The sequence below is a fragment of the Gopherus flavomarginatus genome, chromosome 24 (assembly GCF_025201925.1).
Source record: "Gopherus flavomarginatus isolate rGopFla2 chromosome 24, rGopFla2.mat.asm, whole genome shotgun sequence".
Classification (NCBI taxonomy): Eukaryota; Metazoa; Chordata; order Testudines; family Testudinidae; genus Gopherus; species Gopherus flavomarginatus.
Window position 1 is genome coordinate 2,991,971 of NC_066640.1, and position 18,242 is coordinate 3,010,212.

The window sequence follows — 18,242 nt, forward strand, 5'->3', positions numbered from 1 at the left end:
ATCTTTCTTGAGGGGTAACAGCTAATTTAGACCCCATCATTTTATATGTATAGTTGGGATTATGTTTTTCACTGTGCATTACTTTGCATTTATCAACATTGAATTTCATCTGCCATTTTGTTGTCCAGTCACCTGGTTTGGTGAGATCCCTTTGTGACTCTTTGCAGTCAGCTTTTGTGTTGTCTGCAAACTTTGCCAACTGACTGTTCACCCCAATTGAGACAGAGTTCTGACACTTTCCTTCCACCATTGTTTAAGAGGGAGGTGGCAGCTGATGTACAGAATTTTCACTTCGCTTTATGAGCAGATGTGGTGACCTTGTGCCTCCAGCAGCCTTCTTATTAACTGCCTCAGTGACACCAACGACAATGGAAATGGTTATTTCTTTGCAATGCAGCTCAGCAACTCTGCCCATCACCCTGAAATGTCTTCTGGAAAACAATGGGATAGACAGACGGGTGGCACGATTTGTTCTCCCTGTTGGCGCAACCATTAATATGGATGGGACTGCACTGTACGAGGCAGTCGCTGCAATCTTTATTGCTCAGGTCAACGAGTACGATTTGGACTTGGGACAAATTATAACTATCAGGTAAATACATTTCTTCCTTTATTTACACTAAATCTGTTCTCGTTCTTCCCTATCCAGATCTAAGGACAGCATATCATAACAGCTACCAAATTTCCCACTCAGCATTGGTCATTCTATTACATGTTTAAGGTAGACGTGGTTGGACAGTAATGTATCATAAGCATAGACCGTCTGGCTACTTCTTTACCTGTTGCAGTGCCTCTGCAGTCCTGTACACTCTAAGGGCATGTCACCACTACAGAGCAGCATAGCCCCCCCGTGCGGATGCAGCCTGCACCAACAGGAGTTTCTCTATTGGTGTACGAACGCTGTGTGAGGAAGCTGTGTCTATACTAGGGGTTTCATTGGCATACCTGTGTTTCCACACCCCTGAACACCATAGTTATGTCAACCGAAATGTGAAGTATCGATCAGGTATAAAGCAGTACAATTCCCCTAGCCTGGGTGCAGTTATATTGGTAGAGAAGTGCTTATACTGGTACAGCCTATTCCCATTCAGGGAGGGAATAAGCCGGGATGGTAAAAGGCACCTCTGTACCAGTATCACTGTGTCCAAGTTGGGGGCTGTTACAAGTAGAACTATTTCAGTTTAGGGGTGTGACTTTTTTTTTTTTTAAACAGGACAGTTACACAGAACCACTCTTGTGTGTAGACCAGGCCTATGTTTTCACTCAAAAAACTCCTAAACTGACACAGTGCTATCTTGTCAGACTGTCTGCAGACTGACAATTCCCTGGAGAATGATGTGAACTACCCCATCCGTCTCAATGAAACTGATGATCGTTTAAGTACTATGATTAACTATTTCACTGCTAATCAATTTAGCAGAAACACATACGTCCAATGTGCTCATCCTATAATCCCAAACCATGCTTTGCCAGCGGCTAAAAGCCCCAAAGAGTCCCTACCTAGCTGCCAAAAAAGACGGTTACTTACCTTTGTAACTGTTGTTCTTCGAGATGTGTTGCTCATATCCATTCCAGTTAGGTGTGCGCGCGCCGTGTGCACGTTCGTCGGAGAAACTTTTACCCTAGCAACCCAGTCGGGTCGGCTGGGCGCCCCCTGGAGTGGCGCCGCCATGGCGCCCAATATATATCCCAGCCGACCCGGCCACCCTTCAGTTCCTTCTTGCCGGCTACTCCGACAGTGGGGAAGGAGGGTGGGTTTGGAATGGATATGAGCAACACATCTCGAAGAACAACAGTTACAAAGGTAAGTAACCGTCTTTTCTTCTTCGAGTGATTGCTCATATGCATTCCAGTTAGGTGATTCCCAAGCCTTACCTAGGCGGTGGGGTCGGAGCGAGATGTGGCGGTATTTAAAACTGCTACGCCAAAGGCCGCATCATCTCTAGATTGTCTGACTAACGCATAGTGATCGGTGAAAGTGTGTACCGATGACCAGGTCGCCGCACGACATATCTCCTGTATAGGCACGTGCGCCAGGAAGGCCGCCGATGTCGCCTGGGCTCTTGTGGAGTGTGCTGTGAGGTGGCCAGAGGGGACACGAGCTAAGTCGTAGCATGCGCGGATGCAAGCAGTTACCCAGGAGGAGATCCTCTGAGAGGATATAGGTTGCCCTCTCATGCGTTCTGCGATCGCCACGAACAGCTGAGGGGACTTCCGAAACCCCTTGGTCCTCTCGATGTAGAAAGCAAGCGCTCTACGTACGTCCAAGGAGTGTAGCTGTTGCTCCCGCCGAGAAGAGTGTGGTTTCGGAAAGAAGACGGGGAGGAAGATGTCCTGGTTTGTATGGAAGGCGGACACCACCTTAGGGAGGAACGTCGGGTGGGGTCGTAGATGTACTTTGTCTTTATGGAAGACGGTGTAGGGTGGGTCCACTGTGAGAGCTTTCAGCTCTGAGACCCGTCTAGCCGATGTTATGGCCACCAGGAAAGCCGTCTTCCATCATAGGTGTGTGAGCAAGCACGTCGCCAGTGGCTCGAATGGTGGGAGCATGAGCCTGTTCAGGACTACGTTGAGGTCCCAAGTAGGGGCAGGGCGGCGTACAGGGGGGTATAGTCGCTCCAGTCCTTTAAGAAATCTGGTGACTAAGGGATGAGAGAATATGGAGCGGCCATCTTCGCCTGGTCGGAAGGCTGAAATGGCCGCCAAGTGCACCTTTAAGGAGGAAGTTGCTAGGTCTTGCTGCTTAAGGTACCAGAGGTAGTCGAGGATTATGGAAACTGGGGATTGTGTAGGGTTCACCCCTTGAGAAGCGCACCAGCAAGAGAAACGCTTCCACTTGGCCCTGTACGTAGAGCGAGTGGAGGGCTTCCTGCTGTTAAGAAGTATATGTTGGACCGGTGCAGAGCAGCTGAGCTCTGCCGAGCTCAGCCATGCAGGAGCCACGCCGTGAGATGCAGGGCTCGCAGGTCCGGGTGGTGAAGCGTGCCATGATTCTGGGTAATCAGGTCTGGATGGAGAGGAAGGTGAATTGGGGGGGCCACAGATAGGTCCAGCAAGGCGGTGAACCAGTGCTGTCTGGGCCACGCAGGTGCGATCAGGATCAGGTGCGCCTTGTCTCTGCGCAGCTTCAACAGGACCTTGTGTACCAGGGGGAACGGAGGGAAGGCATACAGGAGATGGCGGGTCCACGGCAGGAGAAAAGCGTCCGTGATCGACCCCGGGGAGAGACCTTGAAAGGAGCAAAACTCCTGGCACTTCCTGTTGGACCTGGTTGCGAAGAGGTCTATGCGGGGAAATCCCCACCTCTGGAAGATGGAATGGATGACATCCGGTCTGATCGACCATTCGTGGCAGAGGAAGGATCGGCTGAGGTTGTCCGCCAGCGTGTTCTCGACCCCTGGGAGAAAGGATGCCACTAAGTCTATCGAGTGGGCTATACAGAAGTCCCAGAGTCGAATGGCCTCTTGGCAAAGGGGAGACGACCGGGTTCCCCCCTGTTTGTTGATATAATACATGGCCGTTGTGTTGTCCGTGAGTACGGAAACACAACGGCCTTGCAGGTGACTGAGAAATGCCCGGCAGGCAAGGCGGACTGCTCTTAGCTCCCGGACATTTATGTGGAGTGACAGCTCGTGGGACGACCATAGGCCCTGGGTGCGAAGGTTTTCTAAGTGAGCTCCCCACCCCAGGGATGACGCATCGGTTGTTAGAGTTATCGATGGCTGTTGCGGATGGAATGGCATCCCCGCGCATACCAACGATGGGGTCAGCCACCAGTCGAGGGAGCGAAGAGGGTCGGGGGGCACCGTCACTAACACATCCGGGTGGTCTCTGCTCGGTCGGTATACTGAATGAAGCCACGTTTGGAGGGGCCTCATTCTGAGTCTGGCATGCTTTGTCACGTAAGTGCAAGCGGCCATATGACCGAGGAGTGTGAGGCATACTCGAGCAGAGGTGAGAGGGGATGCTTGCAAGGTCCGGATGATCGCACCGATCGCCTGGAAGCGGGGTTGAGGTAAGAAGGCCCTGGCCTGAATCGAGTCCAGGGTCGCACCTATGAAGTCCAACCTCTGTGTTGGAACCAGGCTGGACTTCTCGGTATTGACAAGCAGTCCCAGTCGGGAAAAGAGGTCCGTGGCGGCCTCTACATGTCGTCGTACCTGCGACTGGGAGGAACCTTTCAGGAGCCAGTCGTCTAGGTACGGAAAGACATGGATTTTCCGCCGACGGAGGTAGGCAGCTACGACGGCCATGCACTTGGTGAACACCCTCGGGGCCGTCGAGAGACCGAAGGGTAGAACTGTGAATTGAAAGTGCTGATGTGCGACCGTGAAGCAGAGGTACTTCCTGTGCGGTGGGAAGATGGCAATATGGAAGTACGCGTCTTTCATGTCGAGGGCGGCGTACCAGTCTCCAGGATCCAGGGATGGGATAATGGTTCCCAGGGAGATCATACGGAACTTCAACTTGAGCATCCACTTGTTGAGGCCCCGAAGGTCTAGGATGGGTCTGAGACCTCCCTTGGATTTGGGAATCAGGAAATATCGGGAGTAGAATCCCTTGCCTCTCTCGGATAGAGGTACTTCCTCTATGGCCCCCGCCGCCAGGAGGGAACGAACCTCCTGTAGGAGGGTTTGCTCGTGAGAGGGGTCCCTGAAGAGGGACTGGGAAGGGGGGCGGGAAGGGGGTGAAGAAGCAAATTGTAGATGGTATCCATGCTTTACTGTGCGTAGTACCCAACGGTCTGACGTTAATTGAGACCACGCTGGGAGGAAGCGGGAGAGGCGGTTGTAGAAGGTAGGGAAAGGATCCTGAATTGAGACTGATAAGCCGTCCCCGGGCGCACCTTCAAAACCCGGACTTGGGGCCCGGTTGTGACTTGGAGGGCCCTTGGTTCTGGCCTCCCTGGGAGCTGGGTTGGCGTCTGCGTCCCCCGCGTCCACGCCGTCTATTGAGGTCTTGCCTCTGACGGGGTGGGAAGTATGGGCGCCGTGTTTGGGGCCTGAAGGGTCTACGCTGGGTGGACGGGGTATGCATCCCCAGTGAGCGAATAATGACCCGATTGTCTTAGATTTTGCAATTTTGAGTCCGTCTTCTCCGAGAACAACCCTTTCCCGTCAAAGGGTAGGTCTTGGATAGTGTATTGTAGTTCTGGAGGTAGTGTGGAGGCTTGCAGCCATGAGATGCGCCGCATGGTTATTCCTGACGCAATGGTTCTCGCTGCCGAATCAGCTGCATCGAGGGAGGCCTGGAGGGCAGTCCTGGCCACCTTCTTACCTTCCTCCAGGAATGCGTTGAATTCTGGGCGTGAGTCCTGGGGTAGCAGTTCTGCGAACTTACCCACCTCCACCCATATGTTGTGGTTATAACGTCCTAGAAGGGCCTGCTGGTTGGCCACACGGAGTTGCAAGGCCCCCGCTGAGTAGACCTTGCGACCCATGAGGTCCATGCGCTTAGCCTCCTTGGACTTGGGGGCCGGTGCCTGTTGTCCATGTCGTTCCCTGTCGTTGACCGACTGGGCCACGAGGGAGGAGGGGGGAGGGTGTACATACAGGTACTCGTACCCTCGAGAGGGTACCATGTACTTCCTCTCCACCCCTTTAGCTGTCGGCGGGATGGAGGCTGGTGACTGCCACAGGTTTTCGGTGGTAGACTGAATAGTCCGTATAAACGGTAGAGCTACTCGGGTAGGGGCATCTGCCGATAGGATGCTCACCACCGGGTCCTGAACCTCTGAGACTTCCTCCACGGGGAGGTTGATATTAAGGGCCACCCTACGGAGGAGGTCCTGGTGGGCCCTGAGATCTATTGGTGGAGGACCCGATGTTGAAGTCCCGGCCACTGCCTCGTCCGGCGAGGAGGAGGAGGAGACTCCGGGGATGAGGTCATCCTGTGCGGCATCTCGTTGTTCCTCTGGTTCCTGCTCGTGACAGCCCGGTGAGTCTGGACGCGGCTGTTTGTCCGACTCAATCACGGGAGGTCGGGAAACAGTGGCCTCTGGCACCCGATGCTCTGCAGTAGTGGGATGTGGCTGAGGTAGGGGGGCACCCTGGGTCTGTTGGTAAGCCCATGGTGTCCAGAAACCCCACTGTTGGGCACTCGTGTCCTGTGTGTGTGGGTCTTGAAACTCTCCCAGCGGTACTTCGGGTTCGTAATAGCTACCAGCATGGGAGGATGCCGACGTGCCTCTTGATGGCCACGGTGGTGCTGCAAAGGTCGGTGCCGAGGTGCCGACCGACCTCACACCTCTGGATACTGGCGACCGGTGCTGGTATCGGTGGGGAGAGCGAGACCGGGACCTGCGACCGGCTCGGTGCCGGGAGGTCGACCGGGATCGCGAGAGCCGTTGTCTGGATCTGCTTCTGTAGGCATGGTGCTCCCTGCGGTGCCGTGAGCTGGAGCGGTGCCGGGAGTACAAAGTTGACGCACGTGACGTCGACCGGTGCCGGGAGCCTGACCGGTGCCGGGAGCGTGAGCGGTACCGGGGTGATCGGTGCCGAGAGCTCGACCGGTGCCTAGGCGATCGCCGTCGAGGTGATCGGTGCCGGGAGCCCGATCGGTACCGGGATCGGGATCGGGACCGACGCCGTGAGCCTGAACGGCGTCTTGAAGCTGAGCGTCTGCCGGACCGCGACCTGGAGCGGTGCCGGTCTGTTACACTGACCGAAGTCGGTCTGGTCAGGGTCGGCTTGCCCATAGAACACAGGACCCGCACCGGCGGTGCCGGGGGTAAGGGCATGGGTGCCTCCGTAATGGCGATCAGCTCTCTCGCCGCGGCAAATGTCTCCGGGGTAGTAGGTGTGGAGAGCTCTACCACTGTGTGCACCGGGGAGCTACCAGGTGCCGGACTCGACGGACCTCGAGGGGCCGGAGTCGACGGTACCGGTTTGGGCGGTGCCGCGGTCGGTATCGGTGCCGGGCAATCCGCCTTCTGCGCAGGGTCTGGCTGCGGGGCGGCTGATGGTGAGACAATTTGTGCCTTCGCCGCCTTCGGTCTCGGGGAGGTGGAGCGGCTCTGGCCCGGTTTCGGTGCCGCCTTCTTGGAGGAGGTACTCGGTGCCGCGGTGCCCTTGCTCACCGGCTTGCTTGCGCTCTGAGCCGAGGGCGAAGTCGTCAAGGCCGCTTCCATTAGGAGCTGTCTTAATCTGATGTCCCGCTCCTTTTTGGTCCTTGGTTTAAAGGACTTGCAGATTGAGCACTTAGCAGTTAAGTGCGACTCCCCTAGGCATTTTAAGCAGGAGTCATGAGGGTCTCCCACAGGCATAGGTTTGTGACAAGCCGAACAGGGCTTGAAACCGGAGGAGCCGGGCATGGGCTCCGGCTCCCCGTGTGGGGGAGGGGGGGGTACCCCGATCCCCTCGCTACCACTAAAAACTAAACTAACAACACTAAATTACTGACTATTGATAACTATAAACTATCTATATACAATAATTAACTATGTACAACGAAAGCTAAATGAGCTGCTAGGGAGTGTGGAGATCAGCGAAGCCGCGCTCCACAGTTCCAACGACCGACACGGGCGGTAAGAAGGAACTGAAGGGTGGCCGGGTCGGCTGGGATATATATTGGGCGCCATGGCGGCGCCACTCCAGGGGGCGCCCAGCCGACCCGACTGGGTTGCTAGGGTAAAAGTTTCTCCGACGAACGTGCACGCGGCGCGCGCACACCTAACTGGAATGCATATGAGCAATCACTCGAAGAAGAACCTGCAGTTCTCCTCTGAAAATGTACACAGCACAGATGTGAATTGCCAGTGCAAACTTCTGTACCATGTTTACATCGGGACAATTCAGGGCAGAGTAAAATAAACTGAATTTATAGTGAAAGAAACATAAGGAACCCAGTGCTGACTGGATTAGTCGTTACATTTCAGTTAATAATAACAACCTCTGTGCAACCTTAACTCTGCCCCTTATGTGTGGGTGTTAGTGAAGAGTCTTTAATTAAGGCTCATTCACTATTCTTCTGCAGGACCCTGCCTCATTCAGTGCGTAGGATGAATAGTCCTCAGGGAATGAGGCTGCTGTGGGATATTTCTACTTACCCTCCTTCACACCCTGAACTGCGGCAGTGAAATGGGAAACTGCACCTTTCAACTCCTCAGCTGTTGCCTCTCTTGGCGGGAGACCTGCTTCTCTCCTTTCTGGCCAGGGTATTTCCAGGCTGTAGTTCCCTGCCGTTACTGTGTATTGCCCAGCACAGAAAGGTCGCCCAAGGACACCTGCTTCAGAGACAGCTAACTGGTGTAACCGCTCCAGTTTAAGCCCACTTTATTCTTAAGCTGAAAAGAATCACAGAGACCAGAAGCATCACACAACAGCCAAATTGCAGAGAACATAATTTTGTCCTCTCTTTTGAGGCCTGCCTACAGCTCAACACTCAAGTATCTGAGCACCTCACAAACATTCATAAATTCATCCGAACAGCTCTGTGAGGTATGGAGTGGGACAAAGTTCCTCCTCTGCCGTGATGGGTTCTGCGCTTTCTGGCGGACTTTCTCACCTCGGAGGTTTTCGGCAGTCCTCAGTCTAACAACTTTTGTTAGTGACACAAAGCTGACATTCACTCAGCTCACCTCATCACTGGCCAGCATGGGGAAAAGGAGGAGAACAATCCCCTGCACTCTCTGCTGGTCCACCTAATGGGTTGGGAGACAGGCCAGAGACCTTCCCCTCTGGTGGGACCCACAGTCCAAATCAACCCCTCTTATATCAAATAGGGAGTTGGGGGGATGGGGGGGAACCCAGGCCTGCCCTCTACTCTGAGTTCCAGCCCAGGGCCCTGTAGATTGCAGCTGTCTAGAGTGTCTCCTGTAACAGCTGCATGACAGCTACAACTCCCTGGGCTACTTCCCCATGGCCTCCTACCAACACCTTCTTTATCCTCACTATAGGACCTTCTGCCTGGTGTCTGATAACGCTTGTACTTCTCAGTCCTCCAGCAGTACACCTACTCACTCTCAGTTTCTTGCACGCCTCTTGCTCCCAGCTCCTCACATGCCCCTCACTGGCTGCAGTGAGGTCCTTTTTAAACCAGGTGCCCTGATTAGCCTGCCTGTCTTAATGGATTCTAGCAGCTTCTTAATTGGCTCCAGGTTTCCTAATTAGCCTGCCTTCCTTCACTGGTTCCAGTAAATTCCTGATTGTTCTGGAACCACCCATTACCTTACCCAGGGGAAAGGGACCTGCTTAACCTGAGGCTAATATATCTGCCTTCCATCACGCTCCTGTGGCCATCTGACCTGACCCTGTCACAGGAGCTATTACCCTATATATGGAGGGTAATTCTGAGTGCAGCGGCCCTGTGGGGACACCAGGAGTCTCAGGCTGGGCCCTCAGAAACTGAGGAACACAAAATTAGAACCGTCTTTGAACATTTTTGGCCAACGTCTCTCAGGCTGTCTGTGGCAGAGCAAGGGCTAGAACTCAGTTCTCTTGTGTCTCTGCCCACAAGAACATCCTTCTGCCACGTGCAGAATGTTGCCACCTTTGCTACACACCATCTAGCTACTGCTGTGAAAGACACACCGAACTCGTTCACTCCATGCCAACCTCATTCGCTGCCCCAGCAGTACAGTAAGTGAGGTTAGACGCTTCTGGAAAAGATTTCAGAGCTCATTCTAGCTAGCTACGGACAACCTGAGAAACATGACAGCAAGAGAAGAGGTTTCTATTTTATTTACAAGGGAGGTTCACAATCAGCCTTATAATGAGACCATGGTTGCAACTTTAACTGTACAGAGGCTGTCACATCTCCATAATTACATATCCTTCTGGTCCACAAATGCAGGCCTCTACTGTTTCAGCTGAAGCTAAGGTGTTTGCGGTCACCTATGGATGGAGACACACTCTGTCTCGCTCGCTTTCTCACAGCCACTGAAGTCAATAGCAAGAAATTCCTGTTGTCTTCAGTGGAAGCAGAACTGGGCCTAAAGCTATTCGCCACAAAAATCTGTATTAAAACTCTGCTTAATTACAAGCAATCTTCTTCAAATCTAGCCTGCACATACATTTTCAAGGAGCCTTTGCTAGATGGAATGTTTGCAGGGGTCGGAACAAGCCACTAGGTGCACAGAAACATCAGACATATGTTGAAATATTTCTGTAATCTAGAATGGTGGCTCGCTGGTTGAGACAGACAGATAAGTCGGGTGTGGGGGGGCACACTGAGGCTTAATACGGAGGGGCTTATGAGTGAGTGTTCCCCAGCTAGCCACCAGTGCTTGCCAGGACAATGTGAAAGCCCAGGAGGGAGTGAGGCTACGTGATGAATGCACCCACCAATCTTTCATTGGAAGAGTTGATGTTTACTTTGCCATACAGTCAAAACCATTAAGAGCCTTCCAATGACAAAGGTGCTGTGGCCTTTCTATTTCTGCAGCATAACAGCGACAGCAGCAAGCATAGGTGCAGCGGGAATCCCCCAGTCAGGACTCGTTACAATGGTCATTGTACTAACCTCTGTTGGCCTTCCCACTGATGACATCACACTGATCATTGCAGTTGACTGGGCTTTGTAAGTATTTTTTTTTCCATATCCTATGTTGTTTTTAGTGTTCAGGACAGTGACCCCTGAGTATTCTGATTATACAAATGTAGCTACAGTGGTTCTAACAGATGTGACTGGAGTCTAAGGGGATACAGAACAAGGCATGGAACCAGGAACTCTGCACTGTAGTCTTGTCTCTGCCATGGACTTCTTGACACCCTGAGGAAATCGCTGAAGCACAATTTTCTTAAGTGGCTAGTGATTTATGGGGCCAACATTTTTGGATGCCCAGCTTGGGCCTGATTTTAGACGTTCCACGGGCTTTGATAGGAATTGTGGGTGTTCAGTCCTGAGGAAAGTCAGGCACCAGGCTCAGTGCTCAATTTTGAAAATGTGGCCTAAGTATCTCTTTGATGCAGGCTGTGATCCATTTGGTGATGGGCTTGCTTTCCAGACCTTTCCTAGAGCCCTCCAATAGAACTAAGAGGAATTCTTCCTTCCTAAAACATTCTGACCCATGTAGGTACATTCTCAAGATGCACCTGAGGTTGAGAACATGCCAAATTCTCTCCTTCCTACTGCGGGGACAGGAATGAGGGAAATAAAAATTCCTTGGTTTGAGTGGAAGGGACAAAACTAGGAGGAGAACAGAGCATGAACTTGTTGCCGTGGAACATCAACTGGTCAGGGCTGCTAGTTCCCTTATTCACCAGAAATACCTCCTGGAGGTCAGAGCAGGACAAGGGCATGAAGGAGGGATCACTTAGCTTTTGAATACCAAGTTAAAACCGCAAAGGGCCACCAGAAACCCGAAGGTGGGAGTGAAGGGAGGAAAGAGACTATCCTAAGAAATGTGGACACTAGGCCCATAAGTGACTAAGAGCAGAGGCGTGAACTTTTAGGGAACGAGGTGCTAACCCCTCGGTAAACTGTGCATGTAAGAAATGCTCACTGAAATTTTGGCTCTCCTAGTTGAGGTCCCCCTCCTGGTAGCACGCAAAGAAGGTACTCACAAGATTGAGGCACTGTCGGAGTCATCCTGGCAGAGGTGCTCTGCTCTGTTACTGATCATACATACAGAGGCACCTGCAGCACCAAGGTCTGGATGTATCACTAGCCCTTTCTGCAGAATGTCTAGGCAGGTAGAGGGAGGCTGTTGAGCCCATCTGGACCAGGAGTGGCTCTAGGCACCAGCAAAGCAAGCAGGTGCTTGGGGCAGTCCATTTGCTGGGGCGGCAGCCAGCAGGGATCCAGCCTGGGAGCTGAGAACCAACAAGGGGCTCTGGGAGCTGTAGTTCCTTAGTTAGCTCCCTGCCTATAGAGCCAGCCCTGGAGCAGGGAAAGAAAAGACGGTTACTCACCTTTGTAACTGTTGTTCTTCGAGATGTATTGCTCATATCCATTCCAGTTAGGTGTGCGCGCTGCGCATGCACGTTCGTTGGAAAACTTTTTACCCTAGCAACTCCAGTGGGCCGGCAGGTCACCCCCTAGAGTGGCGCCGCGATGGCGCTCGATATATACCCTTGCTGGCCCACCCGCTCCTCAGTTCCTTCTTGCCGGCTACTCCGACAGTGGGGAAGGAGGGCGGGTGTGGAATGGATATGAGCAACACATCTCGAAGAACAGTTACAAAGATGAGTAACCGTCTTTTCTTCTTCGAGTGCTTGCTCATATCCATTCCAGTTAGGTGAATCCCAAGCCTTACCTAGGCGGTGGGGTCGGAGTGAGAAATCGCGGCATGGAGCACTGCCGAGCCAAAGGCCGCGTCATCTCTGGACTGTTGGACCAGGGCGTAATGGGAGGCGAAGGTGTGGATGGAGGACCAGGTCACCGCCCTACAGATCTCCTGGATGTGCACGCGGGCGAGGAAAGCCATCGATGATGCTTGTGCCCTGGTGGAGTGCGCAGTCACATGGCCCGTAGGGGTGTGAGCCAAGTCATAACAGGTCCTGATACAGGACGTTACCCACGAGGATATCCTCTGTGAGGAAATGGGAAGCCCTTTGATTCGGTCCGCTACTGCCACGAAGAGCTGGGGGGATTTGCGGAATGGTTTGGTCCTCTCCACATAAAATGCGAGTGCCTGATGGACATCAAGCGAGTGGAGCTGTTGCTCCCTGCGGGACGGATGGGGCTTTGGGAAAAAGACGGGGAGAAAGATCTCCTGGTTGACGTGAAAGGCTGAGACCACCTTGGGGAGAAAGGCCAGGTGCGGCCTCAGCTGCACCTTGTCTTTATGGAAGACCGTATACGGGGGATCTACCGTGAGGGCCCAGAGTTCTGACACCCGTCTGGCTGAGGTGATGGCCACCAGGAAAGCAGTCTTCCAGGAGAGAGAGAGCAGGGAGCAAGTCGCTAACAGCTCAAATGGAGGACCCATGAGCCGAGTCAGAACAAGGTTGAGATCCCAGGTAGGGGCAGGGGGTCGAACCTGGGGGTAGAGGCGTTCTAGCCCTTTCAGAAATCTAGTCACCGTAGGGCGAGAGAAAACCGAACGGCCATCTCCTCCCGGATGAAAGGTAGAGATAGCCGCCAGGTGAACCCGAAGGGACAATATTGCCAGGCCCTGCTGCTTGAGGGACCAGATGTAATCGAGAATACTGGCGATAGAAACCTCCGTAGGGAGGGAACCCCTCTCCGAGCACCAACAGGAGAAACGCTTCCACTTGGCCGAGTACGTCGCTCTAGTGGAAGGTTTCCTACTGCCCAGTAGTACCTGACATACAGGGGTAGAGCACTGCAGTTCCGACTTGGTCAGCCACGCAGGAGCCACGCCGTGAGGTGCAGAGACTGGAGGTCAGGGTGACGGAGCCTGCCATGGTCCTGGGTGATCAGGTCCAGGTGAAGGGGCAGAGGGACTGGTTCAGCCAGAGACAGGTCCAGCAACATTGGATACCAATGCTGCCTAGGCCACACTGGAGCTATCATAATCAAGTGGGCCCTGTCCCTGTGCACCTTCAGAAGGACCTTGTGGACCAGCGGAAACGGAGGGAACACATAGAGCAGGTGAGTCGTCCACGGGACAAGGAAGGCATCCGCTACCGACCCTGGTTCCCGGCCTTGAAAAGAGCAGAACATCTGGCATTTCCTGTTCCCTTTGGACGCGAAGAGGTCCATCCGGGGACAACCCCACCTCTGGAAGAGGTGAGAGGGCAACGTCCGGGCGAAGAGACCATTCGTGCGAAAGGAAGGATCTGCTCAGACGGTCTGCCAGCGTGTTCCGTACTCTGGGGAGAAAGGAAGCCATGAGGTGAATGGAGTGGGCTATACAAAAGTCCCAGAGCCGCATCGCCTCCTGACATAGGGGAGAGGATCTCGTGCCGCCCTGCTTGTTGATATAGTACATGGTCGTCGTGTTGTCGGTGAATACAGCGACCTTGAAGCTGATGGGAGAACGCTTGCCAAGCAAGACGGACCGCTCTCAACTCCCGTATGTTGATGTGGAGGGCCACTTCCTGTGGGTACCACTGGCCCTGCGTCCTCAGGGTTCTGAGGTGGGCCCCCCAGCCCAGGTCTGAGGCATTCATTGTTAGGGATACCGAGGGTTGGGCCGGATGAAACGGGAGCCCCGCACACACTACGGACTGGTCCAGCCACCACCGGAGGGAATCCAATACCTCCTGGGGGATGGTGATAATCCCCTCCAGCAGATGTCTGCCCTGACGGTACTGTGTGATGAGCCAAGACTGGAGGGGCCTCATGCGAAGCCGTGCATAACCCGTAACAAAGGTGCAGGCTGCCATGTGGCCTAAGAGGGTTAGGCACGTCCTTATAGAGGTCAAGGGGGCCGTCTGTAGGCGCCGAATGATGGCCGACAGCGACTGGAACCTGAGCAGCGGCAGAACGGCCCTGGCCAAGGTGGAGTCCAGAATGGCCCCAATGAACTCTATCCTCTGCGTGGGGAGGAGAGTGGACTTGTCCACGTTGATAATGAGGCCCAAAGCTCCAAAGATCCTGTTGATCCTGTGGACGTGGTTGCGGATCTGCGACTCTGACGTGCCTCGAATCAGCCAGTCGTCGAGGTAGGGGAATACGTGTATGCGACTGCGCCGAAGATATGCGACGACGACCGCCATGCATTTTGTGAATACCCTCAGGGCTGTGGAGAGGCCAAACGGGAGGACCGCAAACTGGTAATGATGGCGGTCGACCACGAACCGAAGGAAGTGTCTGTTTTGCGGAAAAATGGCTATATGAAAATAAGCGTCCTGCATGTCGAGGGCGGCGTACCAGTCTCCAGGATCCAGAGATGGGATAATGGTCCCCAGGGAAACCATGCGGAACTTCAACTTCACCATATGTTTGTTGAGTTCTCGCAGGGCTTGTTTACACACAGCTGGCCTGCTTAACACTTCACTGAAGATATTACCTGCACTGACGGAAGGGGTTCTCTTGTTGGCGGAGATAATCCACCACCCCGAGAGGCAGTAGCTAGGGCGAAAATTCTCCCATTGACCTAGTGCTGTCTATACCATGGGTTAGGTCAGTTTAACTGCATCACTCAGGAGGTTGTGGATATTTCGCACCCCTGAGCAGTTCGACAGACCTAATTGCCTCATGTAGACCAGGCCTAAATCAAATTAAGTCCACTTTATTCTGAATAAGAACATGTACACAGGTGTTTAATGCAGTTTAACTAATACACTTTAAATTCATACCTTTAGTTAATTCAACTCAATTTTCCTGAGTGTCCCTATGTAAACAAGACCTCAGTTATCTTGCCCTTGTTCAAGTATGTACAGACCATGACCAGGTCATCACTTAGAGTGTCTACATTGGCAATTTGCAGGACTGCAACTTTCTCACTCAAGGATGTGAAAAAACACTCCCCTGAGTGCAGCAAGTTTCAGCACTATAAAGCACCAGTGTAAACAGTGCACCAGTGCTGCGAGCCGTGCTCCCAGTGCTGGTAGCTACACCCCTCATCGAGGTGGTTTTTTTAAAGCACTGGGAGAGCTCTCTTCTAGCGCTCTGCCGAGCCACGTTAAAGCACTGCCACAGCAGTGCTTTAGCATTGCCAATGTAGACTAGCTCTAAGCCTCCTCTATGATAGGCATTCTTGAAAATCTTGAGGTATCATTAGAGGAGGTTTTGGGAAAAAAAAGAGATAAATTAAACAGCCATAAGTCTCCAGGACCAGATGGGATTCACCCAAGAATAGCAAATGTGAAATTGCAAGACTGCTAACTGTTATCTGTAATCTATCATTTAAATCAGCTTCTGTACCAGATGACTGGAGGATAGCGAATGTGACGCCAATTTTTAAAAAGGGCTCCAGAAGTGATCCCAGCAAGTACAGGCCTGTAAGCCTGACTTCAGTACTGGGCAAACTAGTTGAAATAATAATAAAGAACAAGATTGTCAAACATATAGGTGAACATAATTTGTTGAGAAAAAGTGAACATGGTTTTAGTAAAGGGAAATCATGCCTCACCAATCTATTACAATTCTTTGAGGGGGTCAACAAGCATGTGGACCAAGAGGATTCAGTGTATTTAGATTTTCAGAAAGCCTTTGACAAGGTCCCTCACCAAAGGCTCTTATGCAAAGTAAGCTGCCACGGGATAAGAGGGCAGGTTCTCTCCTGGATCAGCAACTGGTTAAAAGATAGGAAACAAAGAGTAGGAATAAATGGTCAGGTTTCAGAATGGAGAGAGGTAAATAGTGGTGTCCCCCAGGGGTCTGTTCTGGGCCCAGTCCTAGTCAAGATGTTCATAAATTATCTTGAAAGCAGAGTAAACAGTGAGGTGGCAAAATTTGCAAATGATACAAAACTACTCAAGATAGTTAAGACCCAGGCAGACTGTGAAGAGCTACAAAAAGTTCTCACAAAACTGGGTGACTGGGCAACAAAATGGCAGATGAAATTCAGTGTCGATAAATGCAAAGTGATGCACATTGGAAAACATAATCCCAACTATACATATAAAACGATGGGGTCTAAATTAGCTGTTACCACTCAGGAAAGATCTTGGAGTCATTGTGGAGAGTTCCCTAAAATCATCCCCTCAGTGTGCAGCAGCCATAGGTGCTGACTCCATGAGTGCTCTGGGGCTAGAGCACCCACGGGGAAAAATTGGTGGGTGCTCTGAACCCACCAGCAGCTCCTCGCCCTCCCCCGCAGCTCACCTCTGCCTCCACCTCCTCCCCTGAGCACGCTGCGTCCTGCTTCTCCCCTTTTCTTCCCAGCGCTTGCCGCCATGAAACAGTGGGGAGGAGCAGGAACGTGGCGTGCTCAGGGGAGGAGCTGGGGAAGAGGAGGGGCCAGGGCAGGGATTTGGGGAAGGGGTCCAATGGGGCAAGGAGGGAGCAGAGTTGGGGTGGGGACTTTGGTGAAGGGGTTGGAATGGGGGCAGGAGGGGGAGGGGCAGGGGTGGGCTTGAGCACCCACCGGCATTGGGAAAAGTTGGTGCCTATGGCAGCAGCACTCAAAAAAGTGAACAGAATGCTAGCAATAATTAAGAAGGGGATAGATAATAGGACAGAAAATATCATGTTGCCTCTATAAATCCATGGTACCCCCCACACCTTGAATACTGTGTGCAGATGTGGTCGCCCCATCTCAAAAAACATATATATTGGAATTGGAAAAGGTTCACAAAAGGGCAACAAAAATAATTACGGATATGGAACAGCTTCCGTATGAGGAGAGATTAATAAGACTGGAACTTTTCATCTTGGAAAAGAGACAGCTAGGGGGAGATATGATTTTATAGAACTCAATCATAACTGCTGTAGAGAAAGTAGATAAGAAAGTGTTGTTTACTACTTCTCATAACACAAGAACTAGGGGTCACCAAATGAAATTAATAGGCAGCAGGCTTAAAATAAATAAAAAGCAGTATTTCTTCACACAACACACAGTTAACCTGTGGAACTCCTTGCCAGAGGATGTTGTGAAGGCCAAGATCACAAGAGGGTTCAAAAAAGAACTAGATAAATTCATGGAGGATAGGTCCATCAATGGCTATTAGCCAGGATGGGCAGGGATGGTTTCCCTAGCCTCCGTTTGCCAGAAGCTGGGACTGAGTGACAGACAGGTGATTGGATCACTTGGTGATTACCTCTTCTGTTCACTCCCTCTGGGACATCTGGCATTGGCCACTGTTGGCAGACAGGATACTGGGCTAGATGGGACCTTTGGTCTGACCCAGTAGGGCCATTCTTATGTTCTTGTCTCTTCCTTAGGCCATGTCTACACTAAAAAAATTATGTCAACTTAGGTTACATTGGCATACAGCAGCCACGGTTATTACATTGCTTGGACTTGTGCACACTATGCTCCTTGTGTCAGCACACATGTCCTCACCAGGAGCGCTGGTATTGATGCAGAGTGCAGGGCACCATGGCTCAGTATCCCACTGTGCATATTGCCACCATGCAACACAGGATGTTTTGGGGAGTTTTTGCAATGCCTCATGAAGCAGAAACGAGTAGCACAGGTGTGACTGGGAGCATGGGGTCAACTTCCCATAATGAAGCGTCCTCCATCCCATAATTTCATCTGCATCCTGCAATATTTCACACTTCTTCAAAATCCCCATAAACCTATGTGTCCCTCCTCACAGCTCTGCACTATTGTCATGAGCGTTGCAAGCACAGAGTGCCTAATCTTGCAGTATTTTCAAGAGGAGATGTGGGGAACATGACATTTCCTTGAAGGCTAGATCGCTGTGGGACATAGACAGAACCAGTTCAAGGTTGTTGGTGGCATTCACAGAGCAGCTGCAGATGGTGGAGCACTGCTTCTC

The 18,242-nt window shown here is 52.2% G+C and overlaps 1 protein-coding gene across 1 annotated transcript in view; it reads left to right on the top strand.

Moving 5' to 3' along the window:
- The window catches only part of LOC127040029 (excitatory amino acid transporter 5-like), a 99,082-nt gene that overhangs the window by 55,672 nt on the left and 25,168 nt on the right, over positions 1 to 18,242 (top strand). Inside the window, exons 8-9 of the mRNA XM_050933775.1 lie at positions 398 to 592; positions 10,384 to 10,518. Of these exons, the coding sequence (XP_050789732.1) occupies positions 398 to 592; positions 10,384 to 10,518 (330 nt within the window). The remainder of the gene's footprint in view (positions 1 to 397; positions 593 to 10,383; positions 10,519 to 18,242) is intronic.